General features: G+C 42.0%; 1 protein-coding gene across 1 annotated transcript; it reads right to left on the bottom strand.

Moving 5' to 3' along the window:
* Positions 1–1,270: 1,270 nt before the first annotated feature.
* GPR68 (G protein-coupled receptor 68) lies at positions 1,271–16,899 on the bottom strand. Its single transcript, XM_014947067.1, has 3 exons — positions 16,851–16,899; positions 15,928–16,030; positions 1,271–3,786 (listed from the first exon to the last, which is right to left on the bottom strand). The coding sequence occupies exon 3, from the start codon at positions 3,642–3,644 to the stop codon at positions 2,655–2,657; it is 990 nt and encodes a 329-aa protein (XP_014802553.1). The 5' UTR covers positions 3,645–3,786; positions 15,928–16,030; positions 16,851–16,899; the 3' UTR covers positions 1,271–2,654.
* Between the last annotated feature and the right edge of the window lie 1,159 nt (positions 16,900–18,058).

Here is an 18,058-nt window from a genome sequence, read left to right as displayed (position 1 = left end):
CCAAAGCCAGCACCCTGCAGGATGGCACGTGTTCCCTGCTGCACAGAACCCACTAAATGAAATTAGCATCATTTAAAAATGTCTGTTTGGGAAAAGAGGCAGCTCATTTCCTTCTCTGTGTGCTATGTGCTCAGTAGCTCACTGCCATACTACGCTAATGGCTGCGATCGATGTATGTTAGTATTTCCAAACACTAATTTTTGTTACAAGTTCTGTAAGCTTTTGCTCTTTTTTGCCCCAAAATACAAGTTTTGAGTGACAGTTACCTTCCTCCCATACTGGTTACACTTCTGCAGCCTAAGCCTAAGAGTTGCAATATAGAAAGTATTGATAAAACACTAACTACAGAAAAAAAAAAAGGGGGAAAACAAAAAAAGAAGAAAAAATCCTTCCCCTTCTGTTACGGGTTAGCAGGTTAAATGTTGAGAACTGTAGCAGAATCTGGGCCCTGTTACACAAGTTTCCATCTGATTTTGAACTGCAGCAGCTGACCCACACTGACCACATCAAAGCCTTAATCCCTCAGATGACAATTCCGTGTAACATGGCGTGCTCTGCATTCCAGCCCTCTAATTTAAACAACGTGGGTTACCCTAAAGAAGTAAAGCATAAACAGGAGAAGAAATAATTTTGTCCTAGAAGAAACCACGTGTGTGCCTCGCAGCCCGCCGGGGCACGGGGCTCCAAGCCCTTGGCTCGGTTTTTGACAACACGCAAGGGCACTTCTGCTGTCCTGGGTCTTACAGCCCCCTTGATGGAGAGAGAGGAGATCAGAGGAGAGGTTAGGAGAAAATAAAGCTGAATAGCACTAATAGTCAGAAGAAAAAATGCGTGTATAAGGTAATTAATCCAGCTTGGTGAGTGGTCCGAGTATAAAGAAATGTAAAATAATTAAACAAACCAAATGTTAAGCTAAGCAAACCAAATCCCCTCCTGGGAGTGGGGCCATGAATCCTTGAAAGAGGAGGGAGGAGAGGATCTGTCCTCTCACAAACAGAAACCGTAGGCCAAAGCCATAAGACAGTTACTTCGAACACAGAGCAAACAAACATAAGGAAGAAAATACTAAAAACATTCTTTATTTAATACATCCCCTAATTACTTCTAATATTGCACTCTCAAGGTGGTTTCCAGAAGACTGTTAGAATATATTGCCTTGTAGTAACTGGTGACAAGCAAGGCTGTCTTACAGTGACATCCTTCAGATACTGGGACTACACCATCTGTCCAGAGGTTCTTTTGGCATTTAAAAAAAGAAAGAAAAAAAAAAAAAAGAAACAAAAGCGATTATACTACTGCAAGTTACCAGCTCCAGGTTGCAGAAAGAGAGGTGTTTCAAGAAAGATTGGAAACCAGGGACATGGAAGAACAAGGCAATAGCCATAGTGTAAGAGTTACAAGAAGGAATGATGAACGGATCACAAAGAAGAATCATACAGGATTCATTAGTATAATAAAGAAAAAAAACCCCAAAACAAACCTAGAGAGGAGACAGTGGTAGGAAAAACAGTATAGAGCACATGTTTAATTACAATTATCTCCACTCATTCCTGCATTTTGTTTCTGTCTAAACCAGGAAACAGAGATCATTCATACATCATATTTCTGCTACTGTATTTACCGAGCAATGACCAAACCCTAAGCTCTAGGATCTGGGGGAGAAAACCCAGTTTGAGCAGAATCCATGTCCAGTTTCCCTGACAAATGCACCGTTATTTAATTGCCTGAATGGTCTGCGCTGCCCAAGACACACACATTTTGAAGGACACAACCCAAACTTTAGCAAGGTTTAGTAGAATTCGGCTGTAACTAAATTTTCTTTGAACACAGTGACTCAAGAGAAGTGCAGGGGTTCAAAGCACCTCACTTGAGGTACTACCAACCTCCTGGTCTTTTCCAGGGCAACAGACCAAATTCTCTATCCCCACTGGAGCCAAGAGTTCTCATACCTCTGGAAGTCAACAGGAGGCTTACAACAACGTTCAACAGTCTGAGATTCAACAGTCAATCAACAGATTGAAGGACTCAGCAGATGCTGAGTTCTTTGTGCATGTTCTCCCAGAACATCTCATGTTATTGGATTATTTTAGGAGGTTGGTTTTGGCATGGTCTCTGCAGGCCTTGAAACTGGCTGAAGGAGAAGTTACTTCAGAGTTACAGGGATGTTACAGAAATGCAATTATTTTTCTTTTTAAAAGTACATATGGGGACATTTAATTTGTTCTGTCTCCAACCTTTTCAACAGATGATGACAGCAAACAGAGAGCAGTTAAAACAAATTCAACAGAACCACACACCATGAGCACTAGCTTATTCCAGCCAACACGGTCATCAAGACAACAGATTTTGAGTGGTACCACAACGGCAACAGACCCGTGATGGCAACTGAACTGACTTAGCCTGTGCTTTCCTCACTATCGCCAAGGTCCAAGCACCTCCAGAAATGACCTCTCTCTACTGCGTTGCTAATTAGCCTTTGGGAGGTAATGCAGTTGTAATGCATGGATAAATCAGATAGATACACAAACATGGCCATAGCTGCAAATTTTAGATTAATGTCCTTTTTTGATGAATGCTATAGGCTTCCCGTGTTAGTAGTGGAGTCCTTCATTCCAGTACTATCATGTGATATTTGCAATAACCCTGGTTGCTGCTCATGCTGTGTTCTGAGATTCTGGAGCGCTCAGTGGATACGATTCCTTCGTCTCAGTCTTCAGACACCCTAAACACGTTAAACAAGAGTCTCGCATCCTGGCAAAGTTCTGGTAAGTGCTTTCGCTGGAAAAACAATACAATACTGGATCAGCAGCACAGTTAAAAGTAGTCAATAGGAGAGAAAAATGGTAAATATTAAATATTTTCTCGGCAAACGAGCAGTTGTTCTCCAACAAGCTGCGAATCACAAGCAGAATGTGGTATGGTCCAAAGCAAACTAAAAAAATGAGCACAGTGCTTGAAACCAGTCGTTTAATTTGGATTTTCTTTTTCTTTTGAGTGCCGTGACTCTTGCGGACGACTCGTAAAATCCCGCAGTAAGAGAAGGCCAGCAGGAAGAAGGGGAAAAGGAAGCCAGCAGAGAAGCGGTAGTAATTGACGTTGTGCTCCCATTCCTTGATGGGGTAATGCTCGAAGCACACCACGTGGCTCTCGGCATCCATACTGATCTCCCCGTGCATAAAGAAAAAGTAGCAGGTTATTATTTCTTTGGTCCAGATAATGATGCTGACGATCACAGCGGCCTTCATTGTCCGAAAGCGTTGAAATCGAAAAGGGTGCACTACTGCGAGATAGCGGTCGATGGAGATGCAGCAGAGGAAGCCCACGCTGATGTAGATATTCTCGTACAAGAGGACACCACAAATTTTGCACAGCGTCTCATCGTAGGTCCAGTTGTCGTGCTGCAAGACATACTGAAGCCAAAAAGGCAAAGAAAATATGTAGAGCAGGTCTGCTACTGTCAAATTGCAAAGGTAGATACCCAATTCATTTTTAGCCTTGATCTGTAAATACCCGTAGTAGAGTGACAGGCAGTTGGCGGGCAAGCCCAGTATAAATACAAAGATGTACACCACGGGGGACAACGTCTGGTGGATGTCATGATTGATAATGCACTTCTCAGTTGCATTCTCTGTGGAATTCGCCATCTTCTACTTCTCCCCGTGTATCACTCATCGAGGTCCCGAATGAACAGATGTAAAATTAAATTGCATCCAGTTTCATGTATTGCTTATTTCTTCCACAAACCTCCAGGCAGAAAGAGATGACTTGCTGCAGGATGTTAATAACCTGAAGGTAAAACACATTAAAATCTTCAGAAGGGATATGGTTGTCGAATATATAGCACGGTTTTCATTTACCTGCCTTTCCCTACCCTTAAATTCTCTTTTAGGTTTTGATAGAAGATAAAGCCTTTCTGGGAAATCATGACTCAGATGATTAAGTCCTAGTACTTACCAGAAAAGTACCAGAAAATTTCTTGCCCAAGAAGCAAATTACAAATATTTGTTGCTTTAACTTTGCAAGTAACTAAAAGGTCAAGAAATATAATCTCTCTTTGGCAGATAAGGCACAAAAGCAGTAATCTGATTTGTCCACAAGGGAAAAAACATCTCTGGCAAACCAGCAGTTCCACTCAGAATTCTTTAGAGGATGTAGGGTGCAGTTGATTTTTAATTTCCATTTGTTAAATTTCCGTTTAGGTACAAGATACCATGGAAAATGCAGTTCAGCCTATCAGGATGAAAAATAAAATGGAATTTTTAGCAGTCTTTCTTACAGTTACTTGTAAACACAATCCTGAGAGCAAGCTGTCTTTCTCTGTTGGAAGGACACCGTAAAGATGTGGTACAATGTCCACCCATGGTCTCAGTCCTACAGGACGTGCTATTACAGGTTCCTTAATTCCCATAGATTCTCAGAAACACCCATTTGCTGTTACTATCTATACATCTGTATCTTTCCTTTTCATCTTCATTGAATATGAATAAAACTGCTTCCACCTGAAGAATCTTCTATAATCCAAGCACAGATCTATACAAACCATTCCTATACTATATTATTCCTATATAAGACACTTCAGACAACGGGTCAGTGCTCAGTTCAACTGGGACAAGCGTTCAGCCTTGAGCCAGCCCCCAGTGATTAAACCCTAGACTAAACAAGTACCACATTCAGCGTTTGATAGATTCACATCGGCACAAACACTCAGGACTGGAACAGAGTGGGGCAAACCGTGCCCAGTCTGAAGTGGACGTATGTTTGACCTGATGATGCACAACAGGGAAACTCTATTTCTTTCAATCTCTTTCCAGAAAATGCATGGTTGTAGAATATACTTTGGTCTTCTCTTCCTACAGCTTCATTTAATATGGACTCAAAAGGAGACAGCACTATCCAGGAACAAAGATAAGGCCTTGTTTGCTTTTTCCTATTTACTATCCCAATTTGTATTTTTGTCATCATCTTGTGTCCTGTCTAGAAACACACAATTTTTTCCAAGTCAACCCTTATGAAAACATGCCCATGCTACAGTGAAATTACTGTCAGCTGCAGCATTTGAGGATGATACTGTCAAATCATTTTTTTTTTAATAAACATTTTTTAAAATGACGGTGGGCTGTACTCCTGTAGAAATTGAAAAGAAAATCACTTCCTTTAGGCCAGAAAAGGCCTGGGTGAAACGAGTGACTACAACTGAAAAGACATCCAGTGTTTAGCTTCAACCAGTGCAGCACAGTCCCACAGAAATCACAGCAATCTTAAGGACGCATCTAACTATGTAAGAATTAGAAAGTGGTTTTCATTCCTTTGTTTTTCCTCTTTTTCTTGACAACAGATAGAACACTACTCCTGGTTTTGGTGGAATTATTCTTGGGGATGTCAGACACCTTTAGTCATGAAACAACAGGCGAATATAAGCTCATCTCCCAAAACTTCTACCTTCATTGTCCAACACTACTTGTGTGAAAGACTGGTCAAGTCCAGCACAGCGCAAGCTCTGCTCTCCCCCTTGCACTCTCAGGCAGCTCATTTTGGGTTTCAGAGACTCACGTCCTCCACTTTGGGTAGCACAACAGTCATTACAGATAAATCAAGCACAGCAGGAAAACGCTGCTTAAGGGAGTCCATCCCAGATGGTTCCATTTGATGTTTTCTCCAAGAGACTGCCATAACCTTCCCATGGAAATGGCTGAAGTTATGTACTAATTTCCAAAAGAACTGTTACTCAGGGGCCATCAGCTCTCCTGTAACACCATCCAGTGCACTATGTGCTTCTCAATGGCTTCATAACCACACAGCTTTTCTCTCTACAGGAGACCTGGCTCCACACCTGCAAGGACAGAGGGCACAGAATCTTTGCTGAGGTGGGTTTGATAAGCTGCTTACCCCACCTTCTCTAGTCCAGAGCTCCAGGGCAAGTGCAATTGTATTTGAGCTCGTATTTGAGACCATTTCATTTCTGTATAACAATCTAGTGACTTTTACATGTAAGAATTTGCCAGCACAGGATGATAGGCACACACAGTTACAGTCTAAAACGCCGAAAAATCTGGGATCTATCATCTAATCTGCCAACTCAAAGTGTCCAGTCAGTGTCCAACAGCTCCTGTTGATGAGGCCAAATAGTAATTCAAAAGCTGTTGACAATTCTGAAAAGTCAGAGCTGTCTTTATGGGTCTGTCAGAGTCCAAAAGCGCTGGGTTTCGTTTGGTGTTACCCGGTGAGTCAATATGGATCACAGCATGAGAAAAAGCAGATGTGCTCTATGGTTGCACTGTTTCTTGAAAATGTTTCTTTTCCTCTAAGAACTCAAACTGTTTTTATTAAATTATGTTTATGTCATGGAGAACAGGAATGCAAAAATCATTTCTGTTTAGTTTGAAAGTCCTGCCAGAATGCAGAAAGTGAAGGAGACGGGAAAGCTCTTATTGATAGGACATTATGCTAATATAATATACACTTATGATTACAGCAACATTTCCTGCACCCAGAGGAAGTGGTGGAGTGGGCTGTCTCGGGGGGCAGGAAGAGAAGGTTGGCTACTGTGAACCTCTCTGCCTTGTGCTAACAAACCCTTCTCAATATCAAAAATTGGGATTAAAAAAACCCAAAAGTCCAGCAGCGAGCCAGCAAATCCTTCCCTCCTTTCAGCCTGGGCTCTGGGACACCTTTGTGCCCTCTGGCCCCGTGTGCCTGGTTAGTGGCCAAAATTAGTAGCCAAAGGGGAAACATAAAGTAGTTCACCTTTTCCCCCAGCACCAGGTATATTAGACACAGCTCTGCACGGGCCAGGAAGTGAAATGATGCTTTTTCAACAAGCCTGGTATCAAAGTACTGCAATGACAGCATTAAATGGGTGTGGAAGAGCCCACCCTGTTATTAAGAACATAACACACGACACCTTACGAGCTCTCTGGAAAAGTGGAAACTGAAGGAAAGGTGATGCAGGGTTTGGGGGGAAAGAGACAAATTGCTCCCCCATTACTTACTGACCTCATCTGGATGGGAAGAGGAGTAAAACAAAAAAAGTTGCTGTACAGAAAACATCTGGGTTGCAGATAACGATAAAGCTGAAGGCAGTTACAAATGGGAATGCACAAGCATTCCTTTTAGACAGCTTTAATATGGAAATAGTGCAGCTGGGTGATTTTTCAGAGCATAGTTTATGTAACACCTTCGGTATCACGAGTCTGCAGATGTCGCCAGGCAATATTTCCCTCGAATATAATGCCCACATCTTTTAGGTGATGCCCATCTAAGCTCAAGCCTTGGAAAAAAATTAGAAGACTCTCACCATCTACATGAGCTCTAAACCATTCTCTTGTTCCTGGATGAAAAATAAAGCCAAGGATCCCCGGCCTTCAGGGAGCTTCACTTTTCCTTGGTTTAAATGAGCCAACTTTCATTACTCACTGGACAGTTCAACAATGGGTTATTTTCTTTTCTGAAGTTAATTAGGCCTGTACACAATCCATTCGTGTTTGTTAACTTGCGAGTGGACCCTTCCAACACGAACCTCTGCATACACAATTATTATTCTGTGTATCTCGTTCAGTGGGAGGAAACCATAAAAGTATTTGGTAAATTACAAATCGCTTTACTTTTGTCATTATTTTATGACTGCATTTATAAACCTATTGTCAAAGAAGGAAACCAGCAACATTTTTTCAGAACCCACATAAACAAAAGACTAATTAGTCACCAATGTCCAATTTTCCCTATCACGGACATGCAATTATTCACAGCATTGGGTAAATGACTCCACTCGCTCCAACTTAGATATCCTGGGAATTTCTCCCAACTTCTTCGTTTCTGCTTACCAAATTTCTCCAAAGTCTGAAGTAAGCTCGTTACATTAAATATTTCATTGCTTAGTCTTCAGATGCCATCTGTTGAAACCAGTAGATTGGACATCACCATAAGCTGAGAAATTTGACCTGTGCAGCCTAACATCAGCAGCGTGGACAGATGAATGCAGCTAGAAGCCAATGACGATAGCCTGTGTATATTAGCCACGTAATTAATTCAAATAGTTTCATGACCTCTAAATCTAAATCCAATGCTTATTTCCCATAAGTAATGACATGGTAATGTAGTTTAAACTTACAAGTGCTCTGGCCTGCAGATTGTGAAGCTGGGTAAAGAACAGATGAATCACTGTGGATCACAAACCTAAATGTTCTCACTTTATAAGTCAAACAAACTCAGTCTCAATTAAGTGGGAAGCCACCCACAAAGCAAGCAGCTGAGCACTTCTGAGAGCTAAGGTACAACAAACCAGTAACTTGCAATAACACAGTACCCTGTAGGCTACACCCGGAGAGATCACAGCGAGGACTTACTGAAACACAAAATTTACATTCCTGGAAAATGTCAGTATTTCAGAAAAAAATCCCTGAATAACCCCTTCTTTCTTACCTGATGTCCAACTGCTGGGTACGACACATTATGTATTGTGTAGGATACGAGAAGTCAGTAATAAAGCATAACCTATTTTAAGGTAGAACACTGGGAAGGATGTGAGGGCTTCAAGGGCCAGATATTGGACTGAAATCAACCCCACACCTTTAACAGAACACACACAGAGTGCACCTCTGTAAGGCTCTTCAGAGGAGCACGGACCTTCTGGGATCCACAGGCTGTGGTCAGGAGAAGTGGAAAGCCTAAGACTGAGGGAGTCGAGCTTATTTAGTCTAAAGATGCCCAGATTGAGGGCAAACACAGCAACAACCTTCAAACATGTTAAAGATTGTCGCAAAGATGAGAGAGGCTGGGTTAAACACCATGAAAAACTTTCCACTAACAAAAGCAAGCGGAGCACTGGGATAGACGGTGCGTGGGATGTAAGACTGTCACCACAGAAGGTCTTAAAGTTTGGCAAATAACTTGAGAATTGTTCAGCTGATGCCCTTTAAAGGCAAGGAAATGTCTGGGCAGGTCTCAGGACCTTTCCATTTTGTTCTCCACTATTGTTTGCCAGGTGACGTGACACAATTCATCCTTCTGAGTGACATGCAATAAGCATGGAAACAAATAATTTAAATCTGACATGAAGTAACATAATTTCCACATGGGATTTTTTTTTAAACAAATTGCTTTTCACTTATTTTTTATGAAATGTTTTTCATTTTGAAAGTTTTTTCCTAGAAATTAAAGATGTATTGAAGTGAAATGCATATGACTTCACATGCACAAAAACCTATACAAAAAAAATCCATGTCCTGCTGCTGTACCATTTCATTGCAGCTTTTTATGACTTTGGATTTCTTAGATGAGGGCTGCACAAATGAAGGACAACTTGCCATGAAGGGTAAGGAAGGCAGATGGGATAATAAGCACAGTTAGTCCAATACCTCAGACTAATCTTATTCTTTATCCAGGATTGGGGTGTTTTTGCCAAATGCAAGCTCTGAAAAACTGGTTGAGCACAGGGAAGTGCTGAAAAGAAACTACACTTTGAAAATTCCCTATTAGAGTAATAAGAAGCTCACAGAATGTCTAATTTTAGGCAAGCAGTCCAAGTGGTGTCAGGGAGGTGAATCACATAAGAAGACTTAGTCATGCCATAGTTGCCACAAAGCTTTTAGCAATGACCCTCAGATGCCCCCTCCTTCCTGCTGGTCAGCCAGGTGGACAACGTGACGCTCCAAGTACTTCACCACTGAGCTACGGTGACTAACTCTTACCCAGAGGGGACATCTCTCTGAGGCTTTGTGGGTGACTTGCTTGAGTATAAGACAGTGGGTGGAGGAAAACACATCGTACCACTTTCTGCAGAAACCTTAAATCTCTTTATTCCTCAGAGAACAACTCCAAATCTTCCTTTCGCTTCAAACTGAAACCTCAGCTAACTCAACTCCGCTCTCCCACAACCCTCCTTGACACAGCAACCAAAGCACTGTCCCATCTCTATTGCATAGGCAGCAGGCAAGTAAGTAACGATCAATCACAGGCAACAGAACTGCTTATAATCCTGAATCTGTGTGCTGAGCCTCATCTAAAATAACAATGTAAGAAAAGCCAAGATTACACAGGTCTTACTGATGAAAGACAGTTGATGTAGTGCTTAGAGACATAGTTTAGTAATGTGGGGCGTTCTTTTGTATGGTTTTTTTTGGTTTTTTTTTTTTTTTTTTTAATCAGAATTAGGTTGATGGTTGGACTAGATGATCTTAAAGGTCCCTTCCAAGCTAGATGATTCTATGATGAGCAGCCGCACAAGCTGTGATCATCGTGTAATATTGCAGTAAGGAACAAGGACTGGAACAACTGTGTTGTAGCCTGGGATTAAGAAATAGGAACTTCACCCTTCTGAACTAAACGAGTTCTGATTCATTTTACCATCTACAGCCTTGGGGGAAAAAAAAAAGAAAAAAAAAAACAACACTCTTCTGACTCATTTTCCCAAACTCTGTATTTCTGCCTCTTTTCATGCTGCAGCCTGCTCTGACACCAGCCCCCTGCTCCATCAGGCAACACCAGATATCTTGCACAGAAATCAGTGACTTAAGGTTCAGGTGATATCTGTATCGTGTTTCAATGATTTTTGCCTTCCTTGGTTTGCCAGCATCCCCCTCTACCCCCAGTACTGCCCATTTACACCACGTGGGCCACAGGACACCGCAGGCATCCCCAGCACCACTCACTGGTTACAAGGGAAAACTGTTGCTCAAAAACTAACAAGTTGGAGGCTAAAGCAGGGACCAAATTCTCTTATTGCTTGCATCTTTTATAATGCCACTGCCTCCAGACAAAGCAAGGTATAATTAAACCCAAGTATCAGCACATCATGCCTTCCAAACAGAACTTATTAACCAAAAGTAGTTTGAAAGCAACCAAACATCCATCTGTACAATTTTTTCTCCTCCTTTACTGACAGCTCAGTAGATAGAACTGATTTTGCATTGCTGCTGACAAGCAGTAGCTTGGGACATCAATAATCAATGTTTGGCTAATAACATTTGACAAATAGCAAAGGCAGTCTAAGAGAAAAAATTTACTTGCTAGGTCTAACCAAAACGTGGTTGAAACTCTGCGGTGTTTGAAGAGATTGAGCACATCTCAAGGAAAATGGTAATATTTTCATTATTCCACACATCAGCAAATAATGATACATTCAATAAATTCATCTCTCTTTTAAATGCTAGTTTCTGCTTGATTCAGTATAGGATTCATTTTGTATAGCAAAAGTTTTAAGACATGATAAAGGAAAAGCTGTTTACAATATTTGGAGATTTATCCCTTCCTTCCCTCATTTTTCTTTGACTTTATTCTTGTTCTTCTGTTTGGATTTATTCTCAACAAAGAGACAAAATTTGTCATAGGACAGGAGCCTGTCCAACTGAAGCACCGAACATGGCATGCACTGTCACCATTTAAAACTGGAATAATTCTGTTCTGCCTTTGTACTGTGTTTGTGTTTCTGGCTTACACCGATCCCCACTGTGTGTTTCAAACATGTTTCTGTCCTAGATGCAATTCTTTCTAGTCTAGCACACCATCCGCCCTTCCACGCACCACTCTTTAGCTGAATTCATTTCCTTCCACGCTCGGTTGTGTCTTTTTTGTCTCTGATCTGGATTTCTGTATTTCTTCTTTGGATCCAGCAGTGGAGGGTTGTGTGTGCACCTGCATTTGTGCATGTCGTCAAATAGTCCCCATCTAGCCTGTAGAGATTTAACTCTTCTAAGCTATCCCTTTTTGCTACGTTTGATTCAACTTCCTCCTTTTTTGCAGTTTCCCTTTTGGAGATTAACCAAGTTTCCTGTAGCTCTCAGGCAATATTCACATGTAAGGTGTGTTCTCCGATGTTATTTCTCAGACTTCTCACAATTGTGTAGAAGCAGCACGCCTTGCAGAAGGTTTTCCTCTCTTTGCTTTCCCTCATTGTTGCTCTCGCTCCCTAGATGACTATTGAAAAGTTTGGCCCTTTTTATTTTTACTTGAGGATACAGAGCTCCGACAACCTAGTCCCCGGTGGATAAATCATTCAAAACAAAGCACTGGCATTTGTATCTGCAGGCTTGCTTATGTTTTCATTTCCTGGATTTTCATTTCCTCAATTCTCTTAATTTTAATTTAAAAAAATTATTTTAATGCTCACATGGTTTTAAGTGCTAGTGCCTTGCTTTCATTAAGATTTAAACAGTCTGGCCTTCCCTTACTCCTGAGTGCCCTCTTTTCCCAATGTATACGAGCCTGTGTTCATTCCTCCGCTTTCTGTGTCACACCTTGAAACTGCCTCTCTCTGTACCTCCCTCTGGCCTTGCATGTGCTAGAAGAAGCCTCCCTCGGTGCAGTGCTGCCGAATTCCTGTGCTTCAGTGTCCTGCCTAAGAGCCTAAATCTTCTTTCCGGCACCTCTGCATCCCACCTTTGGATGGCACGGGCATCCGCGTGAGCACCGACTGCCTGCTCCCCCTGTGCCGGAGCCCCGCCAGATTTGCCATCTCTCTCTTTGCTGGGGTATAAATCCCAGCACCCTGCCCGGAGGCACAAACTCAGCCAATCCATATGCTTGAAAATTAACTGAAGCTTCTCCAGTCTTCTTTAAAAAAAAACCTGGGAGGAACAATCTGCCCACACGAATGGTATTAATCTGGATAAAAGATGTTCAACACAAAAATTGAAAAAAATAGTTGAAGAACCATGATCTTACAGAAATAAAAACACCCCTCTAATTAGGTATGTGCATAGATACTAAATCAGTATCCATCCCAGAGTAAAAATTTTCCTTATTCCTTTGGCAGATGGAAGATAACATGTTTCTAGATATAAAATCATCAAATTCTAATTGTTACTAAAACATTGAGCTATGAGAAAGCCAAACCAAGAAATCTCTGTAGTAATATTTGCATTCTTCCCTACTGATGTTGCTCATTTTAGCATTTTATTCAGGTGTCATTAAAGTGACTGAAGTTTGATATAGTTTGCTTGGATTTGCTTTTGTAATACTTTCACTTTTTTATCCCCCCTTCCTCCTTTAGCCATCTAACCTCTCTTCAAAGCTCTATGTCGCCCCATAGCAAACACTGTAAGGGATAGGAAGCTCGAAAGCAGTGATGTTCAGAAATGAAAGACTAACAGCAATCGCTGTCCGTAGCAATTTTTGAGTGGAGAATGTCAGGTGGACACCTCTCGTGGAGTGACAGGAACAGCAGCAGAGTGCCCTCTCCGTTACCAGCAGACCAGATCAGGTTTGCGTTTCTGTTGTCCCCTGGCATTGTGACAGATCTGAGCCCAAGCAACCCCACATCAAACACCATGACAACACAGCTGGAAAGAAATTTGGTGCCACAGAAAAAATTTCTGGCGAGAAGGCTCCATGGAGAGGAACAGAACATGCTTTGAGGTGAGCCCATTTCCCAATCTCCCTCTAACAGTGTTTTAAACCTATTATTTAGTCTTTTTTTCTTTTTTCTTTTTCAGACAGATTAACTACAGCTTTTGGGTGAAGTGCTTAAAAACTCCTTTTGCTATTTGGTAGATGAACAGAGTTCAAAACATGGTTTTTAGTGGAGAAAAACGAATTACAGTGGATGCATCCCTCAGAGAATAAACTTCCATGTTGTTCTTAGCTGCTGCTGATTACATAAAGTTTTTGGCCAGTTTCTGCTAAACATTAAAGCTGTTCTGTGACTTTTCAAAACCAATTGCCACCAGCTGTCAGGGACAGCAGCTCTGCAAATGCTTGAGCTGGCAGAATAATTCATAACAAGCATTAAAAGCCACTCAGAATAAGCTTTATAGGAAAAACAAACCTCTTAGAGGAGACATTTAGCTAATTATAAGGTAATGAGCCTCACAAGGCTGCCACGTCCGGACTTCTCTTTCCACAGTTCTTCACTTAAAAATAATTAGCAAGTTATGTAAAAGTCCTCATGAGTCCAAAATAACTTTTTCTTTGATTATCACCACACTGACACCGGAATAGTCAGCAGGAATGAAGCCCCAGGGCAACACAAATGCACCCTCAGATCAGGCCTAGAAAAACTGGCAGAGAAAAAATGGTCTTGCTGTGCCCTGTTCAATGGGATGCAAAGAAACTTGGTGGTTACAGCATCAACTGGTTAATCTGAGTGACAGCATCCACAGGGCTGGTTAGGGGAGGAAAACTCACATTAAAGCTCACACCTTTGTACACCTGGCCCTGAGCAACTGTGCTCTTCCCTTTTCCCACACCTCCCATCAATTTTTTCTCTGCTGTCTGTGATTGCCCACACTTCTCAGGTCCCAGAGCAAAGGGAGTCAATTTTTGTCCATCAGCCACAAATTGACATAAATACATCTCACTTCAGATGTCAAGTGAGATAAGGGTTTTTCATTGAACTGCCACATCTTCCTTCATTTAAAACTGTGATCGTGCTGTGGTGTAGACATTGTCACGCTCTGGGCTGTGCCCCGCTGTCCCAAAACAACACACTAGTCTGATCCTATAAACCCAACATATTTTCACTATGTATTCCCCTGACCCTGGAAAGACTCTGAAAATTTTGGGTATGTGCCTTCTATGTTATAATCTAAATAACAGCTGTAGAGCAGCAAGTGTAAAATGAGCTGGAAACAGCTCCCTTCTACCTCTTCCCTCATGTAACAGAAAGACCTTACAATTGCATGTGTAGAAGGGGCATGATACGGGGGCAATAAGATGGGGAAGCAGGAAGGAAAGGGGCGAGAGCAGTAAAATACTTTATTTCCCCAGAACAGGAATGGAAGAGTGGGCGTTAAACACATAGATTGACTCACTTCTAGTGGCTTCTTGATTAAAGCATGTTGAAAGAAGAAGTGGTCAGACGCCGTTCCCCTCTGAGGACAGTGTCAACACGGGGTGCTAATGTGGAAAAAGTCACGGAGGGAGCTGATTAACAGACTGCTCAGAAAGTCCCGAAATGCTCACAGTGACAGAGTCCTGTCTTATGAGCCCGCATGTAGCCATTTTTCCTTGCCTTACTGTTAATTTCCTTAAAGTTTTATTAATAAATATCTGTATGTCTTCTGAAGAGGAAAGGACAGGACAAGGCTTTACATTCTTCTAAATTCTCTATTTCTCAGTTCCCCTCCCCACGCACACACGAAGCTGATCGCTCAGTGATGTACTTTTCTTGTTTCTTTACAAGGAATGTCAAGAAGCAGAGAAATGTACTTACAACACAGGCAACCTACATTAATGAACAAAGCTTTTTAATCCTATTAAACAACAACAAAAAAAAGAATAGATTCATTTCTGACTGAATGGATTTCATTGCATTAAACAAACCTTCACATTTCAAGTTTCCCAAGTCGGGTTCTGAACAGCAGCAAGAAAAGCGGATTACTTTTTGGAAAATACACTAATGGCATACTTTTGAGATACAAAGGCAAATCTATACAGGTGAGCACAGAGCACCCACACACCAAGGTATGTGATTTAGCAGTTTCATATTAGGTGTAACTTTTGGCTTGTGTTGTCAGGCAAAATGAAATATTTAAATTGCTTCTCAGTCATTCAAAATAGCTTATTATCTAGTCAACTTATACAGTTCTATTAAGTTCTCTGAAAACAACTACTGGAATTTATTTACTGGCTATTGCTCTGGTTCCCCACTGCAAACGTGAAACACTTTGCTTAGTTTATCTTAACAATTCCCTTTCATCAACACAACTTCAACATTCAGCTCTCCTCATGCCTAAGTGGACTTTTTTTTGGAAGAACTTTTATTCAAAATTCCCACTAGTGGGGAACTTGCCAAGGAAATTAATTTGGAAGTTGTGAATTTTTTTTGGATGCATCGTTTTGGTCGAGTCCTTGGACTGCCTCGTTGTTTTGCTTTAACAACCGAGCCAACAAACTGTCCTGCCACCTTTCCAGGGATCATCACCTTGTGTAAGCTGTCTCAATGATGGAAAATTAACCTGCTCTTAAGAATGAATAGATAAAAAAGAAACTCACCTGTGAGCAGAGTTTATGCAGGGTGAAGAGCACAAAACTTCCCTTCTCCCAGCCCCTGCTCAGGCTGCTGGCGATGCTGTCCTCCTCCCAGCTGTGAGCAAGGCTGTCGGTGGAACGGCGCAGGGAAGGAGGAGGAGGAGGAGATTGTGTTTCAGCTCCTGTGCTCTTTCTGGTTCAACTGCGAAGGAGTCAGCCCAGCCCAGCCCTCTCCCTCCTCACCCACTCATTCATAAATGAAAAGAGATGCCAGTGCCAAGAGCAGACACTAAATACAGAGCTGGCAATGCACGCAGAGCGGGGTGCACACCCCTACCCACCGTCACACACACCAACCAGCAGATAACGGCACTGGGATCACAGCAGCTGGTGTAAAAACCAAATACTGCTGCTCACAGCTTATCTAAACACACGCAGATGTTGCCTCCTGCAGCTGTATCACAAAGTATATAGAGTGTTAGTGGTGTTCTTGACATTACTTACGGTAAGTTGTTTCTAGAGCTTGCTGAGATCAGACCAGCATATGTCCAAACACAGCAGAAGCTGATCTCTGCACAAGGCAGCATCTTATCTGAATGTGCAAGAGCAAGGGCTGCGAGGGGGGGCTTCCTTCCCGTCTTGTCTACCCAGCATAAACCTCGTCTGAGGCATAAACAGATCAAAAGGCTTGTTCAAGGTCATTCAGGAAGACTGTAACAGACGTAAAAGCTGACCTCCTGCTAACTCAGACCATCACTCTTATTCCCACAGGTGTGAAAGCTGCACTATAATACTTATACTATGGGATAGGTATTAAAGTGTCTGCCACCCAAACTGAAATGTACTACTTTTAAAAAAAACAGATAGACACAAATTACATCACTGAAGCTGGGAAAAAAAAAAAAAATCTGTTACCAGTTCAGTCTCTGGACTGGTCTACAACTCACCCAATGTAGCATTTTGCCGTTCTGCTGTAGAGACACCAGTGACACTGTGGGCCCAGCACAGTGCTTAATGAGAGTTCCCATCTGCTCACTGCCATGGGGTGACAGTGCTCCAAGGGCAGCCAGAGCCAGCAAGTCTGGAAACAGGAGCCTTGTGCGGGGTGCTCCAAGATGCGTTCTCCATTTTCAACCTGGTGGGAAGCAGAGTGACATAAGCACAGAAACAAAATAGGAAAAAAAAAAAAAAATCCCCCAAACCAACAGAAAAAAACCACAACCCCATGAAGAGGATACAATGACATTTATAAAACTTGGAAATACTCCAGGAGTACCCATGGCTAACGTCAGAACCGGTATAAAAAATAACTCCTCAGTCCAGACCCAGGCAGAGGGCTCTCCAGGTATGACATGCTACCAGATGGCAGAGCACTTCCTCTGCCAGGTCTGCTAGCAGACCAGAGATCTAAAACTAGCTGTGGGGTCAGGGGACCCCTCCGAGCTTCTGAGCAGGGATGCAGCAGAAAAAATAGGAAATTCTTGCAACGTGGCCAGAAAAGCCTGCAAAAAGCACAGAAGGGTCCTTTGCAGGCTGCTCCGAGGGTGGCAGCCATGCAGACATCAAACCTGCCTGAACAGGCAAGGCACAGGCTCTTGGGAGCACAGCCAGAGGCTGTGCAATATTGAATAATATGAAGGGCAGGTATAAATTTTATCAGGGCTACTTGGAATACTCCCTCCTCTGTTCTGGTTTATGGTTTTTTTTGTTGTTTTTTTTTTTTTTCCTTTATTTTATTTAATACTCATTTAGTATTTATTCAGTATTTGAATGTATTTTTATATACACATATGTAAGAGTACAGATATCACACAGATTCACACAGACTGGTATCTTTCAGGAAGCAAAGTAAAGCAAAGCAAAACATTTGTTCCAGTGTGTTTTAATCCATTGTTATGTACCCTTGGATACTGCTGTTCTTTTATTAGATCTAAAGAATTTATAAAGTAATTTCTATGTGCGGTAACTCTTCAGTAAGGAGCAACAGGGCATTATCCTGGACTATTTGGCTTCCCCGAGAGCCTGCCGGGGCAGGGATGGCTTTGGTGCCCAGGTCTCACTGGTGGCTGCAGGGAAAGTATTTCCACTTCAGGAACAAGTCCTGAGAAGACCCACAGGCAGCGATTGTCCCCTTGTGTGCCAGGGAAAGCAGAGA

Source organism: Calidris pugnax, unplaced genomic scaffold, assembly GCF_001431845.1.
Source record: "Calidris pugnax isolate Ruff unplaced genomic scaffold, ASM143184v1 scaffold127, whole genome shotgun sequence".
In the NCBI taxonomy this organism is placed as follows: domain Eukaryota; kingdom Metazoa; phylum Chordata; class Aves; order Charadriiformes; family Scolopacidae; genus Calidris; species Calidris pugnax.
The sequence above is the reverse complement of the archived record's forward strand: the minus strand, read 5'-3'. Positions and strand labels throughout refer to the sequence as shown.